This window comes from Astatotilapia calliptera, chromosome 5 (genome assembly GCF_900246225.1).
Source record: "Astatotilapia calliptera chromosome 5, fAstCal1.2, whole genome shotgun sequence".
Lineage (NCBI taxonomy): Eukaryota > Metazoa > Chordata > Actinopteri > Cichliformes > Cichlidae > Astatotilapia > Astatotilapia calliptera.
In genome coordinates this window covers 12,001,940-12,021,968 of record NC_039306.1, presented here as the reverse complement: position 1 = coordinate 12,021,968, position 20,029 = coordinate 12,001,940, and the positions used below count along the sequence as shown (strand labels likewise).

Here is a 20,029-nt window from a genome sequence, read left to right as displayed (position 1 = left end):
ACACAGTAAAGTCAACTTTTCCACCGCTGCAGAGAGAAGAAAACTGTAGGTGTGATCAGCAAAGGTCAAGAGGCAAAGAAACAAGAGTAGGCTTCTACAGAGTCCCTACATGACATGAGTGGCAAAGTAATATATCTAAGTCCCGGGGTGAGATACCCTGGAGTGAAAAATATGAAGTAACCCTCGGCTAAGGTCAACTGATAGCCATTTTTGCTTAAAAGTGCAAACGGGTGTTAACATCAAAAGCTTCAACAAGCAAGAGAGGAAACTGGACAATTTTAACTTTTTCCACAAGGTAAATTGTCAGCATGAGTATTTTCCAATGCAGGCATGTAATAATATCAGTATCACAAGCCAACTATCAGCCTGCATATTGATAAATATTAGTGTAGCTTTTATTGTTAAAATAGATAACAATAAAAACAGAAATTCCTGTAATATGAACAAAAGAATATGACTTATAAACTGATGGTTTCTGTGCTGCTGCAATGATCTGTGTGACACTGTCACCGGTCATGTCTTTGGGAGCTGTCGATGCAAAAAGACTACCTACCACTCATGTGCCAGTAAACTGGATGACAGTTTTGTGCACTACAGCATGTCGCTTGTATTGAGTCCCACACGTGTTAAGCAGTTTCACATACATTTCTGTCTTTTCATGATATCCATCGAATAAGATGGACAACTTTTCCTTTTTTTTTTTTCTATTAAATTGTATTTTGTAGTGTGTGGAACCGATCGGTGTACACAAACCCACATTTGGAGAATGTATAGCCATGTATGCAAGTCTGCCTTTTAAAGCACAGCCAAAAGATGTCTTCAACTTATTTTAATTGGTGAAAAAACAATTATGTCCTAAAAGTAACGCCCCGCAGTAGAACTACTTCCTCCAGCTGTTCCGCTTTAGCGACCTCAACAGGTCTGCTGTGATGAGGAATAGTTGCACAAACACGATATTACCAGGTCTTTTGGTTAATGGATGGCTTATGCATTTCAGTATATGAAAGTATGCTGGAAAACAAATTACCAGAAAGAAGAAACAACATAATTTCAAATGATAATATTTATAATATTTATTAGGGCTGGGCCATATCATACCGTTCACGGTAATACCGGTATAATGTTGGGCAACGATAAGAAAATGAAATATGGTGATAGAATATGGGTAAAACGCACATCTGCAGTGCCTTTGTTTTCATACGCACATGGCGGAAAAAGCATGGCGGCGACGGAGAATGAGAAGGGCGAAAGTGGATCGTTGAATGAAACAGATGAACCAGAATTGGTTTGTAAAAATGTTGCAACTTCAGTGGTGTGGAACTGGTTTAGCTTTCGTCCGTCAGATACACAACAAAGCACTATTTTTGGTAGAGCATGTTAGCGGACCGTCGTTATTACCGTGTTACCGCACCGCTCGATGGATTGTCGGAGTATTACGGCGATCGTAGGCAGGAGCCTCGGAGTGATATGCACTGTGTTTAATATTTATAGTACTTTTTGGTCATATCGCCCTGCTCTAATATTTATTTTAATTCAATTTATTTCAATTTTATTATTTTTATTTGAATCCGGGGGGGGGGGGGGGGGGGAATCTAAAAAACTCTTTTGACAACTTTAAATAGATTTCAGTCTAGAGATAAGAAGCTCTAAAAACATCAGTCTGGATTCTGCTTGGCTTGATTGGACCTTAACAAGCCTTACAGGGCTGACCGCCACAAGTGAAGAGTTATTACTTATTTGCGTTTCCACAAGAGCAGTGGATTTTTATCCTGCGCCCAGTGGGTTTTATTCCACAGATTGATTGAATCTGGGATGCAAAATGTAAAAAGAAGAAGGAAAAAAAAAAAATGGTACCAACTTAAAGGGAGCGCTTTGCGGAGTAGAAACCCAACAACAAACACAGAGTCAAAGGTGCAGGATTGAGCAGCCACTAAGCTAGACAAAATGCTTAAACTAAGATAATATTTTATCCTAGTTTGAAAAAAACCTGGAAGTTTAGTGTGGGGCTCATCTGGTCTGGTATTTCTTGAGGGTAATAATTAAAAACAGCAGTTATTCATTTTAAGGTTTGACAGGAACATATTGTTGTTTCTTTCCACATCTCAGAATCAGCTTTTTTCAATTTACACGTGGAAGAAATAATAAAGTTTTTCAAATCTGTGCGCAATGTGTGAAATGATGAAGGATGCGGGCAGAACTAGGCCACTCACTGCAGAATGAGCAACACAAAGGAATTACCACTCATCAAGTAGGCCACATTTGCATGTTGCCACAAACTTCACCTGAAACAACGACCATATCACAAAGCAAGCACATCTCTATTAACTAAACTACACCCAATAAACAATGATCAGTAGATCACAAGTTTCCTGTGCAGAGCATACTCATTACTTCACTGAAACTACACGTACACAAGGAAGACAGTTGCATTATTTTTGAAAAGTCATTAAATTTAAAGCTAATGTGTCTGCTTTGAAATTATAATGACCTAAAAATCCTACAAATCAGTGATAGCCATCTTATGTGATCATTCTGCAGCAAATGTCATTTTCAAATAAGTCCTTTTATAAATACAGACCACAGAGTGTTTATATATGCGCATTAGTATTTATATAGTATTTCACTCCGCATACACCTCATACAATGTGTGAATGTGCCTAAGAACAGAAAGCATTAAACCTTTATCAGATTAACCATAATAGTGTTGTGCTGCAAACACACAAATTTGCAAATCTGTAAGTGCAGCATAGGAAACAAGGTTCGGTGGAGTGATTTGCAAAGCAGCTAAGAGATGTGCAGCAACTGCAGGTAGGTTAACGCAAATTCATGGCCTGCATGAAAGCTGAGCTCAATTACCCAAGTTTCTCTGAAACAATGTGTATGAATTACATTCAATGACAGGAAAGTGAACCTGCCACTAAGCAAAAACCTTATAATCATATAAAAAAAAAAAAAAACTGTTTAAAGCTGTTAAAAACTGTTCTTACACTTGGGCAAAACTTTGTTTTAAATCAAATTGTTATAACAGGCAAACTGTTAGTTACACAAGTGAGAGTTCTCAGTTTAATGAAGACTGGGGTAAAAGTTGAATTAAAACACAAGATCCAAGATTCAAGTTAAGATCCAACTTCTTTTGTCTTCTGTGTACTTCATTATTCATTTGTTTAATAAAATCCCTTGTTAGATCAAAACTGAATAAATAGATGCATGGAAACGCAAAGCATCATGTGAGGATTAGACCTGTAACACATTCTCATCAGGTTTGAGGCTCAGAAGAATCAGGAGCTTTGTCACTCACACCTCTAACCTCAGATGATCTGAGGCATGTAATCACTGAAAATACTTCCACGCTCAGCTCGCTCCACCTTCATTCCCTGTGCCTCTTCATATAGAAAAAAAGCTCAGACACAGTTATGGGTAACCTAGAAGCTAAAATTAGCTGCTAAGCTAACCCAGGATCAGTAATGACCTGAGCCGCTGCCATCCATCTTCACAACAACATAGCAACAGTAGCCCTCCCCCCGACGCACACGGGTACACACACGCACACAGCATCATGGCATCGTGTCATGGTTGAATGTGCTTACATGACTGACTACACAGGCGTGCACACAGACATTAACTGTCTTCCTCACTCCCACACTGGCACTCCATGGCTCAATGTGCTTACATGACTGACTACATGGACATACATGCCCGTTTTAGACACACACCACCACACACTCATTCGCACACGTGCGTGCACACACACACACACGCATCTTCACGGTTCAATGTGCTTACAAGGATGACTACATGCATAAAAAATGCACGGTTTTTCTCTTTACACACCGTCTCCCACTGTCCTCACACAAACACACACACAGCCTCCAGTGACGTGCTGCAGTGTAGCAGCCTCTGCCTGTCCAGTAAAACCAACCAAACACAACTGAGGGAGGCTGCAATCACACGGCCTATGAATCAATAATACTGCCCCGCAAATAAGCAAAACACACACACACACACGCGCGCGTGCACATCTATCTCTCTGTCACGAATATAGACCACGGGTACTGCAGTCTCATCAATGCTCCTGCTTCCTTTCAAAGATGGAACAACAGGCAAAACTGGTAAATGTGACAAACACTCAGGCTAGGCTAAGCACTCTTTCACCACTGCTCATCTTTGTGAAAGATTAGACATATGAACAATGAGGGAAAAGTTTTGGCAGTAAAATTAAAGATGCCTTTAAAAACAACGTGGAGATCAGGGTTCCGTCAACTCCTTGAGTTGACGTCATGATGCAGGTTAAACATAGCAGCTATTCTAAGCATTGACTGCATCTAAAATGTTCAATAGCAGTTCAAAAATTATTTCAATCGTTCTCCAGCTCAGTCCATGCTAAACCGCTAGCCCCACCCATTCCTATCTTCTTTCCCCACCAGCTGGATGACCAGGTCGCAGTCGCAGCAATGCTGAATACCGTTAACTTGCCTCTCATCCCCAGAGACACTTCAAGTCCACTGTCGCAGATTGCAGCTGGTGACAGTAATGCCGGTGCAAGCTGCTGGGCCACTCTGACCTGAACCTACAGCAGGTGAAAACCTGTTCATGTGCTTCTGCACAGCTAATCAAGGATACACAGTTGTCCATCTTAGATATGAGACACAGTAGAGAGGGAGTTGACTATTACTATTAATTGCCATTCATTTTCAAAAAACATATAGTGTTGTTTAAGTCAGTATGGGTGTGTCTTCTTTCATGTACAAACCTCACTGCACTATCACAAAAATCTGTGGGAAAACATGAATTTAGACTATCAGCACAGCACTGATACTATATTTCAAAAAGTGATACAATCAATAACACTGATCGATATATAATGCTAAAGATTCTAACAATGAAGATACTCGAAATACAATTATTTTTACTAAAACGTGGACATGTAATTGGTTTGAAGAACTGGTTACAGGTGTATCCAGCTGCATTAAGATGAATATGGCTTCTGTCCACTGTTAGCATGCCCTTGAACTTAAAACTATACTAAAAGATTTTTGACTAATTTAACTTTGTAGTCTGGTGATGCCAGACTACATGTTGGAAATATGAGTGTGTAACTACACATCCTGTTTTAGGTTCAGTAGCATTTTGGTCTTCCTTACACACCCTAATGGAGTTTTAAGGCACTTGATTATATAAACTCTACCCACGCAGATTTTTTTTCTACACAGAAAACTTTATGCTTTAGCACATAAATGTATTTTATCTTTACAGTTTTTAACTACTTACAACTTCTAAATAGGGAGAAATTCTAAATAACATCCATGTAAATAACTTCTATCAGCTAAAGTAATACAGGTTTGATGCCTTTACTATATCAAACGCGATAATGTTTTAGTCAAACCCCAAAGGTCTGTTCTGATCCAAGAAAACCTGTCATGTGTAGCATTTCTGTGAGAGTAGAAAAATGTGCTTTCAGCGAATGAAGAAACTTAGAATAAAGAAAGGAGACTCCACCAAAATGCTAAAGGAAGGGAACTCCAGCTTAGAGGACAGCCACATTCTTGTTACTCCCTATAAAACTAAATAAATAAATAAAGATGGAAGGAGGCGCAGGAGGATGGAGGGCTGCAGACGGATCTTTCAGCTGCTTGGTACAAAAATGATCAAAGTGACTGAATCTAGGCCTCACAGACAGAAAAGAATTCCATCCTTTCTTTGCTTTACCTTGAAGTGCAGATATCACGGTTTCATACACTTGCTGATTCATGGATTGTGATGGTGAAAGAAAGAAAAATAAAAAATAAAAATCAAGCTTCAGCATACAGAATAGTTCTCTTTAAATACACTTGTCAGATACAGAGGAACTAAACCTGGAATGGTGCCATCACAGCTACAAATCATCATCTTTTATGCACAGCTAGAGCTGTTATAAATTTGTTTAATTATTAAATAAACTATCAAACTGCACAACTACTAAAAACTAAGATTTTGAGAAAGGTATTTTCTGTCCATTTATAGCAATGCATAGATTGATTCATACTGAAAGTAACCAGTTAAAGGAAGTTAAACGTCATGCTGTTTTGTACTGCTTTTTAATTACTTCAGCTGGAGGCAGATTTTCTTCATTAAAATAACTGTGGTAGTGTAAAGCTACAATAAATGTTTCATTGTCCAAAATCCTATGGCGCTAACTGTACTTAATTTGTCATTTTCTGGGTATTTGAAACAGTTAGGGCTTTAATTGACATGGCAGATAGTTCTATGGTGATGGTGTAATGCTGGATAGTTTGGGAAATTTTCCCTGTTTAAAATAATGCTGGACGTTGTTTATCCAGAATAATATGCTTGATTTGAATTCATCTTTTTGTAGCTATTTTCATTTTTAGTTATCACATTTTAGGAAAATTCCTTTTTTTTTACCTTTTAGAATTTGCAGAGAGCTCAAATGCTAGATTTAAAGCAAACAATCAATGTGTGACTGAGGTGTAGACTTTCAGCTTTAATGCCAGTTGTTTCACAATAATATTACATTAAGTGCTTTAGAATTACAGCCACACATAGTCCTCCATTTTTAATACTTAGATGAAAATATCTCGCAGTCAGCGATTTCCTAAAATCTAAAATGGTTTGGCTTTTTCACTATGCTTTGGGTCATTACCCATTTGCTCTGTGAAGCACTGTTCAATCAGTTTGCCAGCATTTGGCTGAATCTGAGCAGAGTGTATAGTTTTTTAAATTACTATATATGTGCTACAGGGAGGTTTATATCTTTATTAGGTATGTGTGTTTTTGAAGGGATGCCAAATGCTATCATTTTTTCTGTAAAGCAAATTTACCTTGCCTATGGGTATAAATAAAGTTACCTTGAACCTTGTAAACTTCAAAATTCATACTGCTACCTCTATCAGCAGTCACATGAGAATTCTGGTTACAATACAATAGTATTCTCCATACTTTTCCCATCATTCTGATGCAAGTTCATCTTAATCTTTGTTCAGTTATTTCCAGAACTGGACAAAATCTTTTTTTTTTTTAAGATTATTTGGTCTTCTTGCTGCTGAGTGTAACCAGTGATTTGCCGCTTGTCGTAAACCCTCTGTGTTTACATTCATGAAAGCGCCTCTTGATTCTAGACCTTGTCAATGAAATGCCTACCTTGTCATGAGTGTTCTTGGCAGATGTTGTGAAAGAAGTTTTACTTAACCAAGGAAAAAAATTTGTGTGATCATCCAACTTTTGTTATCTTCAGTGGTCTAGGTCTAGGCTGCTGGGGGAGTCCCATGATGCAGTGCTTTTTCTTCAGTCAACTTTTTCACTCACTGTGTTTATACACCTCTCTGCATTTAATTATGAGCTATTATTAATCTCTGGCTCTCTTCAACAGCGTGTCTTTGTCCTGTCTTCATCCACTTACCCCCAACCAGTCGCAGCAGATGGCCACCCCTCCCTGAGCCTGGTTCTGCTGGAGGTTTCTTCCTGTTAAAAGGGAGTTTCTTTTCCACTGTCGCCAAAGCTTGCTTGGGTTTTCTCTGTTTTCTTTGTATTATTGTAGGGTCTTTACCTTACCTTACAGTAAAGTGCCTTGGGGCAACTGCTGTTGTGATTTGACAGTATATTTAAAAAAAAAACAAAAAAACTGAATTGGTCTATGAGGCCGATTTGTTGTTCCTGTGATGGTGAGTGACTTGTTTTTAAGTACGTACAACATTGTTGATTTGGCCAATCCTCAAGTTTTTTGGGTTGTTTTAAATCTGTCTGATCGGTAGTTCAAGTTCCAAGACTAATGATGGCATCCTCCAACTACATCAACATCTCTTTGACCTAATGCTGAGGATTTAAACAAATAGCTACCAAAAGCAAGTCAGTACTTGGAATCAATTAGTTTGTTTTGGAATAATGAAGGAATAGGCTTCACTTGCCCATGAAGCAACTCTCCCATCTTTCCAACTTTTGGCCCCCTGAAAATGGGAGACTATGTATAAAAGGGCTGGATTCTAAACAGTTTATGCAATACTTTTGTCAACCCCTTGAATTAAATCTGAAAGTGTGCACTTTAACCAGTCTAGACTGTTTAAAATCTATCTATTACAATCTGCTGGTGTACAATGGAAAAGCTACAATGAAATACACGGGCTTATGGTCCAAAAATCTACTGACCAAACTGTAGTTACACAGGATTTAGTAGCTGGCAAAACAGTCACCTCAAAGGAGACATAAACACACAGAGTATTTTTTTTTGTTAAGAGAATTGTTACCAGCTGGACGAATCCGTTTTTAAAGACTTAACATAAATTCGGGACTCCTACCATCTGTCCTGCTCCTACAAGCGATCTCTACCCTCACTACACAAAAATATTTCCCTGCCATCTCTTTTTGAACAATCAACATTGTCTCACTTTTGTTATCATTTTTCCAACATCTTGCAGCAGCCTTGTACAAACATTACCACACAGACATTAGTTTCCTCCACATCACTGTGCCGTGATGACATTATCACTGTGGCTTCGAGATGTGGCAGGAAGATAACCAGACAAGTTGATGGCCACTTGAAAGATGCCAGACACACCATCACTGCGACAGTGAAAATCTCATCACTTTTCTCATGTAAACAAACTGATGTAAGCCTTAAGTAAGATTGCACACTGCCTAAAACAGAAACTAAATTATTTAAGGATGAAGCTCTTTCCCTTTCATACCAATTCTACTGCTGACATGTTTTGTTATCTTAACCGTGATTTAGTGTGCCAGTGTAGACAAGGAATTATTTGGCTGCATCCAAACAGTCCCAAACAATATTACAGACCAAGCACAGATACTGTAACTTCACTTTACCTGATACTGATAAAGGCCCTCAGCCTTTTCATGCCACTACAAATGATTATACACAAGTCAAATAAACAGACTAATTAACACAGCCACTGCACCAATACAACAACGCCTGAATCAGAGAGTAAAAAGAGAAAACTTCTGTATTTCTGGAGTTAGCAGATAAGATGACCTTAAACTAGCTTAACCAAGACAAATCTGAGTTAACAAAGCTGTACTGTGTCCTGTGTGAGAGGACTCAGGTCGAGGACACAGTGTTAGAACACAAAATATGTTTATTTCCACAAGTTTCACTCAACACAAAATAATTTGGCAAGGTATTATACTGGATTACCATACCAGGTAGAACAATTTCCACCAGAATGAATATATCAGAATTATTTGTACAGAAATGCATTTCTGGAAAGATGTTCAAGAAGAGATTACCGTAATTGTCGGGCTATAAGCCGCTACTTTTTGCACAAGCTTTGAACCCTGCGGCTTTTAGTCAGGTGCGGCTTTTCTATGGATTGTCCATGATTTTTGTGATATCGTAAGACGATTTGTTTTGTTTGTTCCGCTGTTGTACGGCACTACGTTGCCTGGCGGAAGGATCGGGGTTCAAGAGTGGTATGTTGGTCACATGTCCATCCGCCAGGCAACATAGTGCCGTACAAGTAGCGCGAAAAACAAACTTCAAAGTAGCACTACGCGTTCAGCGGGAGTCGTGGATGACGAGCGGCGATAAACTTGCGAAAAGCAAGTTGTGCTCAATCCCGGTGGATTCTGACAGCGTGGAAAAGTGTGCAAACATCAACGATCACCAACGGATTTCGAAGGGCTGGACTGCTGCATGATGAAGAGGAGGACACCGCCACGGCCCTTCAGAGGGTGTTCGACTCCGACACTGACAATGACAATGAGGATTATCTTTGGTTTTGAAAGTGACAACGAAGGAAAGAAGCTGAGAGTGGATGACGAAGCCATCCTGAGCCTGTTCGTTTCCGACACTGGAGAAGAGGACTTTGGTGGTTTTAGTGCGCAGGAAGATGGTGGTGAATGACTGACTTTTCTTCTTGTTAAAGCCGTGTCACTGCACCTGAGCCTAAAAGGTAGTCTGAATCTATTTTTCTGGTGTGCTGTAGGTTACTGTTATGTACTACATTTGTTACTCATTTATGAAGCACAGCACATGTGCAAATATGTACCCATAACTTGTTTTTCAAAATATTAATAAAAGGGGTGTGTCTCCAAACAGCCATCTCTTTCCTGACAATTCGCTTTGTGCATATTCTCTTACATATGATAAGTCAATATTGAAACACCTGCGGCTTTTGGTCAGGTGCGGCTAATGTATGTACAAAACAGGATTTTCCCCTGATTTTAGCTTGTGCGGCTAATATTCAGGTGCGCTTTGTAGTCCGGGAAATACGGTAAACAGATTTTAGATTAACTGCTCTCTATATTAGGCACACATTCAATATAAGAGATGGAAAACTGATATAGCTGTTAAGAACTCTGCTCTTATTTTTTGTTTTAATAGCTTCTTGGATGAAACCAATTTGTGCAGTATTATATGAATAAACATTAATAAAAAAAGTAAGGTTGTTTTTTTTGTTTGTTTTTTAAGAGTCATTATCATAAAACTGTGTTACTTTCACATCTAAGCCAGTAGTGACTCACCAGCCAGTGATAGAAGACTGCTGCTAGCCGAAGTTTACCATCAATAGCAAGCTTATTTTGGCAGTAGAAAACAAGAAACCCTGGTGCATTCAAAATGAGAGATTGTTTACACAGTCAAAAAAAAAAACAATGAAAAAAGTCACCTTGAAGTTTCAGTTTGTCATAAACTGCTTGAGGAATTTTCCGTACTTCACAAAAATGATTTTCAAAAAAATATTTGTATTTTCCTCAGTAATCATTATGTTTATGTATGCCTGTAAAAATAAACATTTTCAATTAAATGAATTTCTTGCAAAAAAGAGTCATAACTTATATGGAATAATCTCAAACCATAGATGTCAGTGTCACCGAGTCTCTATGCATTACAGCCACACTGAACTTAGGGAAAGTCTCTTCATGCTCACACACTGCCACCCTCAGAGCTGGAAATTTGACAGTACAAGTGCAAAGCTTGTCAGGTCAGCTATATTTGTACAAATGTGCCCTTTGTTGAACAGAAAGTTCAATATATGAGACTTCAGAGGTTGTTCAGAGTTTTTACTCTCATCATTTTCCACCAGTTTCTGCCTATTACCAACTTTACCTATTCCTTAAATTCATTACCGAGGAAGATAAAAGCAGCAAATAATGATCATAATGACTGAAGGATCACGTTCTGCTGTTATGACAGTGCTGGCACCCTGTTACTGCGGTATGGTAGCCTCATATGCCCAGCTGAGAGACTGCTGTGTCGCCTCTCACTAACAAAACCTCTGACTCATCACTCTGCTCAGCTTGACTCGTAAATATTACAAAGCGCAAGCCAACATCTAAAAGCACCAAAGTAATACTAAAATACAGGACATTTCTACAACCGCATGAACAAGAGGGTTTGACACAAAATGGCAAAACAAGTTTTTCAGATGACTTAATGTAGAAGATGGAGCGCAGAGTACTGAAGAGTACGGATTCAACCTCAAAACCTGCGCTATCAGAGACTTTTTTATGGATACAATCAATCAGTTTCACATTAAACAAACTCATCATATAACCTCATATTGCAAGTGACTCCAGAGTGAGCAATAACACAGTCATTGTGAAGCAAATCTACTGACACATAATTTCCAGGACATTAAAGACAAGCTGTTGCAATGTAGGATTCTTTTCATTTTAACTGCTATATACACTGTACTTTTTGCCATGGTGTGAACCTTTAAGTGTAATCAAATAAAAAAAAGTTGTCCAAAGGGTGAAGAGGAACAGTGACTAAGGTTGCCAAAGAAAAGTTCAAAACACAGCCCTCTGGCCATTGATTTTCCGATTTGAGGGCTCTACCTGCTCAACCAGAGCTAACATAGATTAATAATTACCAGAGCCTATCTATTGCAGAATTGTGAATCAGAAATGCACAAATTAACTGTTTTGTTTTCCTGCAGTGTAAAATTGTTGCTACACGTCAGTGCACTCTTTACACTGGAAATAATGATCTTGCTCACTACAATGATGAACTGTGGCAAGAGAGAAGTGTTGGGGTGAGTTCAGTACTTATATTGTTCAGAGACAACAGCATTTATCCTGTCAGCATTCTGTAAACCGGCAGCCTCCAACAATGCATGTCAACAGTAACAAACTTACCCTGGGAGATGTTAAGCGAGTTAAGTGAATAAATGTCAAAGATTTACATGATGAATCTACTCAAGAGTGTTTCCAAAATTACATTTATAATTATGTTTTATCCAGTATCAAAGCAGCTGTGTATAAAGGCTTTTATGAATGGCCTACTTTTCTTGTGTACATGCATGGTAATAACACAAACCTGCTGCTTGTCCTTCTTGAGTATTTTCATCTTCTATCCCTTCACAGCATCTGTTAACAGAAAAGATCATAAATCAAATTACTTCCAAAAAAGCACACATTAAAAAAAGGAAATTTCTGATATCTGTAAGAGGAAAAAAGAAGAGCCACAATATAAAAAGAAAATTAAGATTTTTCAAATCAAAGAAAACAGTGCATATTGGATTTAATCTTACATAATTGTAATCAAAGTAGAAAGCACTGAAATCTCCCAAAGAACTACACATGTATGTGTATTTAACTCTTATACAACTGTATATAAAGGTACAGTAAGTAGTGAGCACACCTTTATAAGAAGAAAATCTGAGACAAATGTTTTCTTGCAGCATCCTTCCAAGTTAATTACACTTGAGTCAGCCACTGAACTACTGCCTCACTAAAGGACACTTGCTTCAGTACAACAGTAAATAGAATAAGTTCTTTAACTGACTCTTCCCTTACAGTTTAAGTTGAAAGAAAAGAAAAAAAATGTTACACCTAAAAACTATATGGACTGTATGAATTTCATGTATCGACTGCTTCGGTATTGTTTGATAACTTTAAAGCACAGTTTTATCTGAGACTAAGTCAATATTGTCTCAGTTTAAGCAGAAATTTTTACAGGTCACTAAAGAAGCTCCATAAACTTCATGTTATACTCCACCCACACTCTCTCACTCACACACACACACACACACACACACACACACACACACACACACACACACACACACACACACACACACGCAGTAAGAGAAGCCCAAACAAGACAAAGGTTTGTTCTGTACATTAAAACAGTGTGCAAAGCAGGGGATGAAAATGTTTCACTGTACCTGCCTTGGTGATGACAAAACCTAATTATTTTACTAAAAGGTCAAGTAAGTTTGACAACATTTCTGTACCGTGTTGTACTTACAAGATGTTAAAGACAGAAGTGTTTAATAATTCAATAGATCACCCACAAAGTATAAAATCTTGATTATTTTCTCATGATTTTCTCGTGTATTTTTATTCTTTTAACATACATGGCAGAGCACAGAGGCAAGTGTTTTAAATCTGGCTTATGTTCATTAATTGTATGGTACAATACAATATTATTATATTTAACCAGAATAGAGTTCCGTTTGTGATTCACATTTGAAATGGCACATTTTGAATGACCTTTATTGACTGCACTCCCATAACCAGGAGTGTCAAGATAGCATATATGGCTATATGATGCATTATATGTCTGCTGTAATATTATATGACTGTGAATCACATTTTCAACAACACAGGGGAAAAAAAGATGATAGAAACTCTGCAGAACAGAAGTTGGAGAGTAACATTGTGTGCTCCCAGCTTTCACTGAGACTCAGAGCCTGCACTGACAAAGTGCAGAAATGATAGTATGAAGTCATTTCAGAATAACTTGAACAGATCATTTTCAGGCCACTGTGCACTACTTCTGTCTCCGTTCCTACAAACCTGTGCAGCAGCATTGCCACGGGGGTTTGTGTATAGCAAAGAAGTGGAGGTGGACAGGACCAAAGATAATACAACTTATTCAACTTCTTGCCTTTGAAAAAGCATCACTGCAACTCATTCAAAATCCCCACGAGTACACCTGCATATCTTTTGAGTAGTTTTATTTTGCTGAAAATCTGCAGTTTGTCCGTGTAGCATGTTAAACAGAAGCCTCTGTCCACTTCATTAAACACACTTGATTCTAAGGAAATACTGTGCTGGGACTGCAACATTTTATTAACAAATGGCTAACATGCTGACTGGTATCTTAATTATGAGGGCACCAAAATAATTAAAGTTCAAATAACATATAGACAGTAAAGGTTCGTAACCGGATACAGCTGAGATATTGACTTTGCACATTAAGTCACAACAAACAAAAGGATATCCATGATCACCAGTAATGATGTGTGACACAGCAAACAGGCTACCTAAAAGCTTTAATATCCAGCTGTTCTAACATTACATGAATGGACAATGTCAACATTACCAGATCATTTTGGTATCCAATTCTCTATCGGGATGTTTCTATATCGTCATCCTTTCAACATCTATTTTCCTCATAAGTACAAGCTTGTTTGCGGCAAACCAATTCTGAGTGACTCACTCTTGAGTCTGCCTGAGCCAATGTGCTCTTTGCAATTGCACGAATGTAAGACCCTTTTCATCATCACAGAAAGCATTAATTCATCAGTACTAGGGCTGCTCAATTAATCGAATTTTAATCACGATTACGATCTGGGCTTTCAACGATCATTAAAAATGACTGAGCCGATTATTAGCCCCTCCCTCATTTATCCGCGACACCTTAAAGGCCGGTCCGTGAAAATATTGTCGGGCATAAACTGGTCCGTGGCGCAAAAAAGGTTGGAGACCGCTGATTAAGAGGACCCGAGGGAAGCTCGGAAAGCTAAGCAGAAGTTATTTGGAGAGTGACTGCCGTTGGTTGAAAAGAGAGTTTAAAAAAAAAAAAACTTCAGTGGTGTTGCACACTATTTTATATTATTTTTTAAAAGTCATTGTTAACCCTTTAAAGCCGGTCAGAGCAGCACGCTCCGTTTTGCGTAACTATTTTTAAATCCCTGTAGAACCTGAACCGTGTAAGCTAGCGCAATAATTTGTTTTGCATATGAAACCGGAGGAGTTGTACTTACATCTGATGCCATCAGCTTGTCCTCGGTCACGGTTTCGTTCCACATATAGCTTTGCAAAAATTGCATAAAAAGCGCTTGCAGGAACAAAAACATAATATTCCAGAAACACGCTTTGCCGATCCATCAGCTGTTCGTAACACTTCCCACAGTGAAATGATGCACATGCTGTTTTCTTTGCAAATCTGCATCATAGGATTGTTTTTTGTTTTTCCTGCAGTATATAAAAATTGCTGTATCTCCAAAATAAAACTATGAAGACACTCAAAATAAATTTCCTGTTGTTGTAAACTATTTTTTGCAACTTTATTGTATTTAAAGTTTTGAGGGATAAGCCTCTTAAATTTCTCCAAGTAGAAATATATGTAAACAAAACAAAAGCGATTTTCAATTTTTTTTGTAGTTTATTGCACTTTTTTGCAATTTATGTAATTACTATGGACTTAATGCATACATATTATTAAAATATGGGCTATAACAGTTGTATTGATGTATAGCAACTTGAAATGCTCCCACAAATGGCACTACAGCATGTAAAAAAAAATATATAAGCTCTGGTGGACTTGGTTCTATAGTAGGTCTTAAAGGGTTAAATAAATATCGTCAAATAATCGTGATCTGAATTTCAGTGAAAATAATCGTGATTATCATTTTTGCCATAATCGAGCAGCCCTAATCAGTACGCACTGAAGATTGCTGTACTGCACTCAACATGTGACAAACTGAAACTTTAAAAACTGCACCTTTACCATATACCATACATATATATATATATATAGAGGATTATTACAGTCATCTGTAGTCCACTTTAAAGCTGTCCTCATTTTAAAAGGACAGATTACACATACATAATAATATGTATATCATGAGGCAGAATTTTAAATAATCCAAGTTTCAATTTTCTTTTTCATTGTTTTGATGTTTCATACCATCCATACCACTATTGCTTATGCTAGAACATCAAACGTGTGTGTGTGTGTGTGTGTGTGTGTGTGTGTGTGTGTGTGTGTGTGTGTGTGTGTGTGTGTGTGTGGGGGGGGGGGTGGGGGGTGGGGGGGGGGGGGGGGACTTGCTGCATGCAACAGATAGGAAGAATAACTACAATCAAGTTAACAGTAATGACAATTTAGATTTATTTAACATCTAAAGACACAAATGTTTATCTGCAGGCCTGAACGAGCTGTACACCTTAAAGCCAACCAGGACACAGTGGCTTAAAATTTGTATTCTACGCAGAACCATTAGATGTCAAAAGCAAGAGGCAATAAAAGCAAGAGGCAATAAAAAAGGATCAACTAAACGCATACGTAAACTAAAAGAAGTTCAATTTTTCCTTTTTAAATCCTTCAGGGTTCAGGAAATCAAACTGAACATCTACTGATTATATACCTCATTTTAACAGGTGCAAACTCTGCAAACAACTGCAAACAGTTGTGGGGCAACTATGAATCTGTCAGTCTTCCAATACAAATCCACAACTACATTATACAGCCCACAGTGAAATCACTAAATTATAATTAGTCAATTTGATGTCCCCGGTTGTATGACAAATCGGTCAGACAAGCTCTTACCTTACTACCTTAAAGCCAAAAATGTTAAGTTATTATAAAAATTAGTGAACAGAATTACCCAATAAACTAAAAGGTTTAGTGTTACGGTTATACTAGAGATTGAATATGACTTAAGGCTTCACCACTATGCTAATATAGCACAAAAAAATGAAATAAATATGAAAAAAAAATGAGCCAGCTGATCAGGCAGAATTGGACTCAAATTATTGTGGGATACATGTTTTGTTTTGGGGGTTTTTCACACTCTGTTGAGATTTACATTCTCCAAGTTACATGGATATTTTTCCAAGCACTCATAGACTAATACAACCTGGATGGTCTGCACCCTGCTGAAAGCCATAGTTTTAAATAGATAATTTTGGGACTCAAAAAAGTCTCAAAAGGCTTCAACAGCACAAACTGTAAAGGGATCCAGTTTAATGATTCAAAGTAGTGAAATGAGGCCTAACAGACACAGGCCCCAGGTACCTGTGTCTGGACACCTATCAATCAAAGCAGTTATGCCCCTAATAGTAATAGTAATAATAATAGGAGGAGGAGGAGGAAGAAGAAGAATTTTGACAGATGAAAATCCACATTTCATGTGGACAAATCTTAATTCTGTTTTGGTCAGCTGCTACAAAAGACATAGCTCTGATGCTTTCAAATTAGGGAACAACAGAAATCTGCACTGGATCCCCAGTTCCTCATTGTGAAAAAAAGTGAAGCATGGCCTTAATGCAACTTAATTTCATTTACAGATAACATCAGAATTCTCCTCAGTTCATTCACCTCTGAGCACAACAATGATAAATATAAACACACGTCAAAGGATTGCTCAGTGCATATTTATGAGTTTAAAACAGTGCAAAGCTATGCATGGCATTTTTTGCGATATGCAAACACAGTAGTAAAACCTGGTTTAAATGGAAACTGCCAATCCTCTACATCAACATTACCATAAAACTAAACAGGAGCACAGTACACTTGGGTGTCCAACTCAAAAAAGGTGTACACAGCACCAGTGCAATAGAAATGACTCAAAGAAAAGAAAAAGATTACCTTGTGCCTCATGTTACAGTATACAGTTCCTTCCATTCAAGTCTTTCAGTGGAAGACAAGAGTATGCCGATTTCTCTACGATATCTCCCAAACACATTTTCTCCACATACCTGAATCAGTTTCTTTTGTTTTTTTAAAGAAAAGAAAGAATGATGACCAAGAAGGACAGAAAACAAACAACTGATGTAGTGATTTACAACAGCTGAGTTATGAGGAATATTGCTGATTTTAAATTAATAGCATTTTAATCCAGGTAAGATGTTTGTTCCTAGATTTCTTTTCTGGCGAAGGACCAGATTAACAGGAGAGAGAAAAAAAGGTCAGTTAAAGACTGAAGGTGCCAATAGATGTTTGGACTAACTTAAAAGATAATCAGTGCAGTAAATGCCTTTTTCCCAGCTACTCAATTATGATTTCATTCTTTTAACATATTTAACCTATTGCCTTTTGCTGGAAAGAAAAAAGCAGATTTAGTACAGGTGATATCAATTGCCTGGAACCAGCTCCACTGTGCTTTTCAGAAAGAGCAGGTGCTCCTCATATTTTGAACACAGTGTACATGACATTCAGCAAAATCCACCTTTTGCTGCTTAACACTCTGATGATAAAATGGCATCTGTGGTGCACTACTCTGCAGCAGCAGAAACAGTCAGGTACTCCCACCACCTGCCTCACTGTACCATTAAGGATAACTGCAGTATCTGCAGAAGAAGTTCAGACTCCCCACTGTTTTAAAAGTGGGGAGCCTGAACTCCCCCACTTTCATAATCCTTAAAACAACAAACCATATTTTCTGCTAATTAGATGGTTTAATTGCAAGTGAAGATGACAGTCTGTGATTATTGAGGCACTTAATTTTTGCAGTGCACCTGTCATAAAGATCAGTACAGCATATAATGCAAAGTAAAAGAAATATTAGTTTTGGATGCCCCTTACAGATATGCTACATGTAGCTATTAATAAAGAATGCTATGGTGTTTTTAAATGCCCATCGCACATTGAAAGACTGGACATCCAAGGATCCAAATATCTGGATATGTTTGACAAAGAGGCCTGAAACCTCAAGGTTTCTCATTTATTATAAGCATTTTTGCTTGAAAAATGACAACCAATTACTTTTTTGACAGCTGTACAGCTGTCACATTACCAATAATGCTGATGGACTGAAATACAGAAGAAACACATCAATAAATGTGACTCAAGCATCCCAATAATCCTTAGAGTGCCCCAAAGCACTTGCCTGAGACACTAACACTGGAGTAAGCAGACAGTGAAACCTGAAATGTAGGGCTTGTGTGATGCGTTATGTCTGTCACGTGGGAAGACGGGTCACAAGGGGGCATGGACTGAGTGAACACAGAGGGAAAGTGAAGCAGTATGAAAACAGGAAAATACAGCATACCTCATGACTTCCTCTCTCATTGCTATAAATGACAATATTTGCATATATAAGCAGTTTAGGTAAAATAATAAAAATATAAACTAGCACTCAAATTCATTGTATATTAGCAGTTAACTTAAAAGACCAATGTCAAGAGTTTAATTTTCCTCCACTTTAGCAGCTCGATGATCCAGGTGAGATTACATTATCTCCTGCACACAGACCATAGTATAGATATGACTTAAGTGTGTCGACAGCACACGTCTCTGCCACATGGGACTCAGTTATTTTTGGTGCGAAAAATTTTTGTACTTTCTGTAAATACAAGTACTGCATTATACTGATAAAACTGCAAGTGTGTTGGCCTAAATCTAGTTTAATCTCGACTTGATGCAAAGTCAGGGTTTTTCTTAAATTTAATACACAAAAGCTGAAGCCACTCAGTGTGTAAGCTGTTGTGTTTTTTAGATTTATCACTGACTAGTTTTCTTTTTTTCCTTTCATTTTTTCCTCAAATTTACTGACATATTTAGGCTGACACATAATAACTGTGGATCCTGCTGAAACATTTCAAATTGTTCCCTAACAAATGTTGGAATTCCTGATAGATTTCAACGTGCTCCTTCTGTGCCCAGTGCTGTGTAACGCTCCTAATTTTATAATTGCCTACACAGTCTCCACAACTCTTTAGGAGAAAAGAAAGAAAAAAGGTTAAAAAGAAAAACAATTTAAAAGGCAATAAAGGCCATTGAAATACTGATTTACACAGGACTTATTCTGAGATCTGTTTTTTGTGGGGTGTGGTGGGTAATTTGCTGTAGAATTTTTACTTTGTAAACTACAGACATGGCAGAGTTGCAAAAGACAAATGACCACAAATGACCTCTGCAATTATTACAACTTACCAGAGGTCCCCAGGTCATCCTAGTTCCATGATATTAGTGCTAATGATTATGACTTAAAAAGGGGGGGATGTAGAATGTATACCCATTTGTCTCACCAATGGACAAATACCTTCAACTATCACAATGGTAAATTAATATGCATCTAACACCTTTAAGTGCTGATATGAACCTTATGCAAATGTGTCTGCTGGG

The 20,029-nt window shown here is 37.8% G+C and overlaps 1 protein-coding gene across 5 annotated transcripts in view; it reads right to left on the bottom strand.

Moving 5' to 3' along the window:
* chd6 (chromodomain helicase DNA binding protein 6) overlaps positions 1 to 20,029 on the bottom strand; it is a 93,520-nt gene that overhangs the window by 55,014 nt on the left and 18,477 nt on the right. For all 5 annotated transcript variants that reach the window (XM_026167272.1, XM_026167273.1, XM_026167271.1 and 2 more), the window contains exon 2: positions 12,266 to 12,315. In XM_026167272.1, the coding sequence (XP_026023057.1) occupies positions 12,266 to 12,295 (30 nt within the window). In that variant the 5' untranslated portion in view covers positions 12,296 to 12,315. The remainder of the gene's footprint in view (positions 1 to 12,265; positions 12,316 to 20,029) is intronic.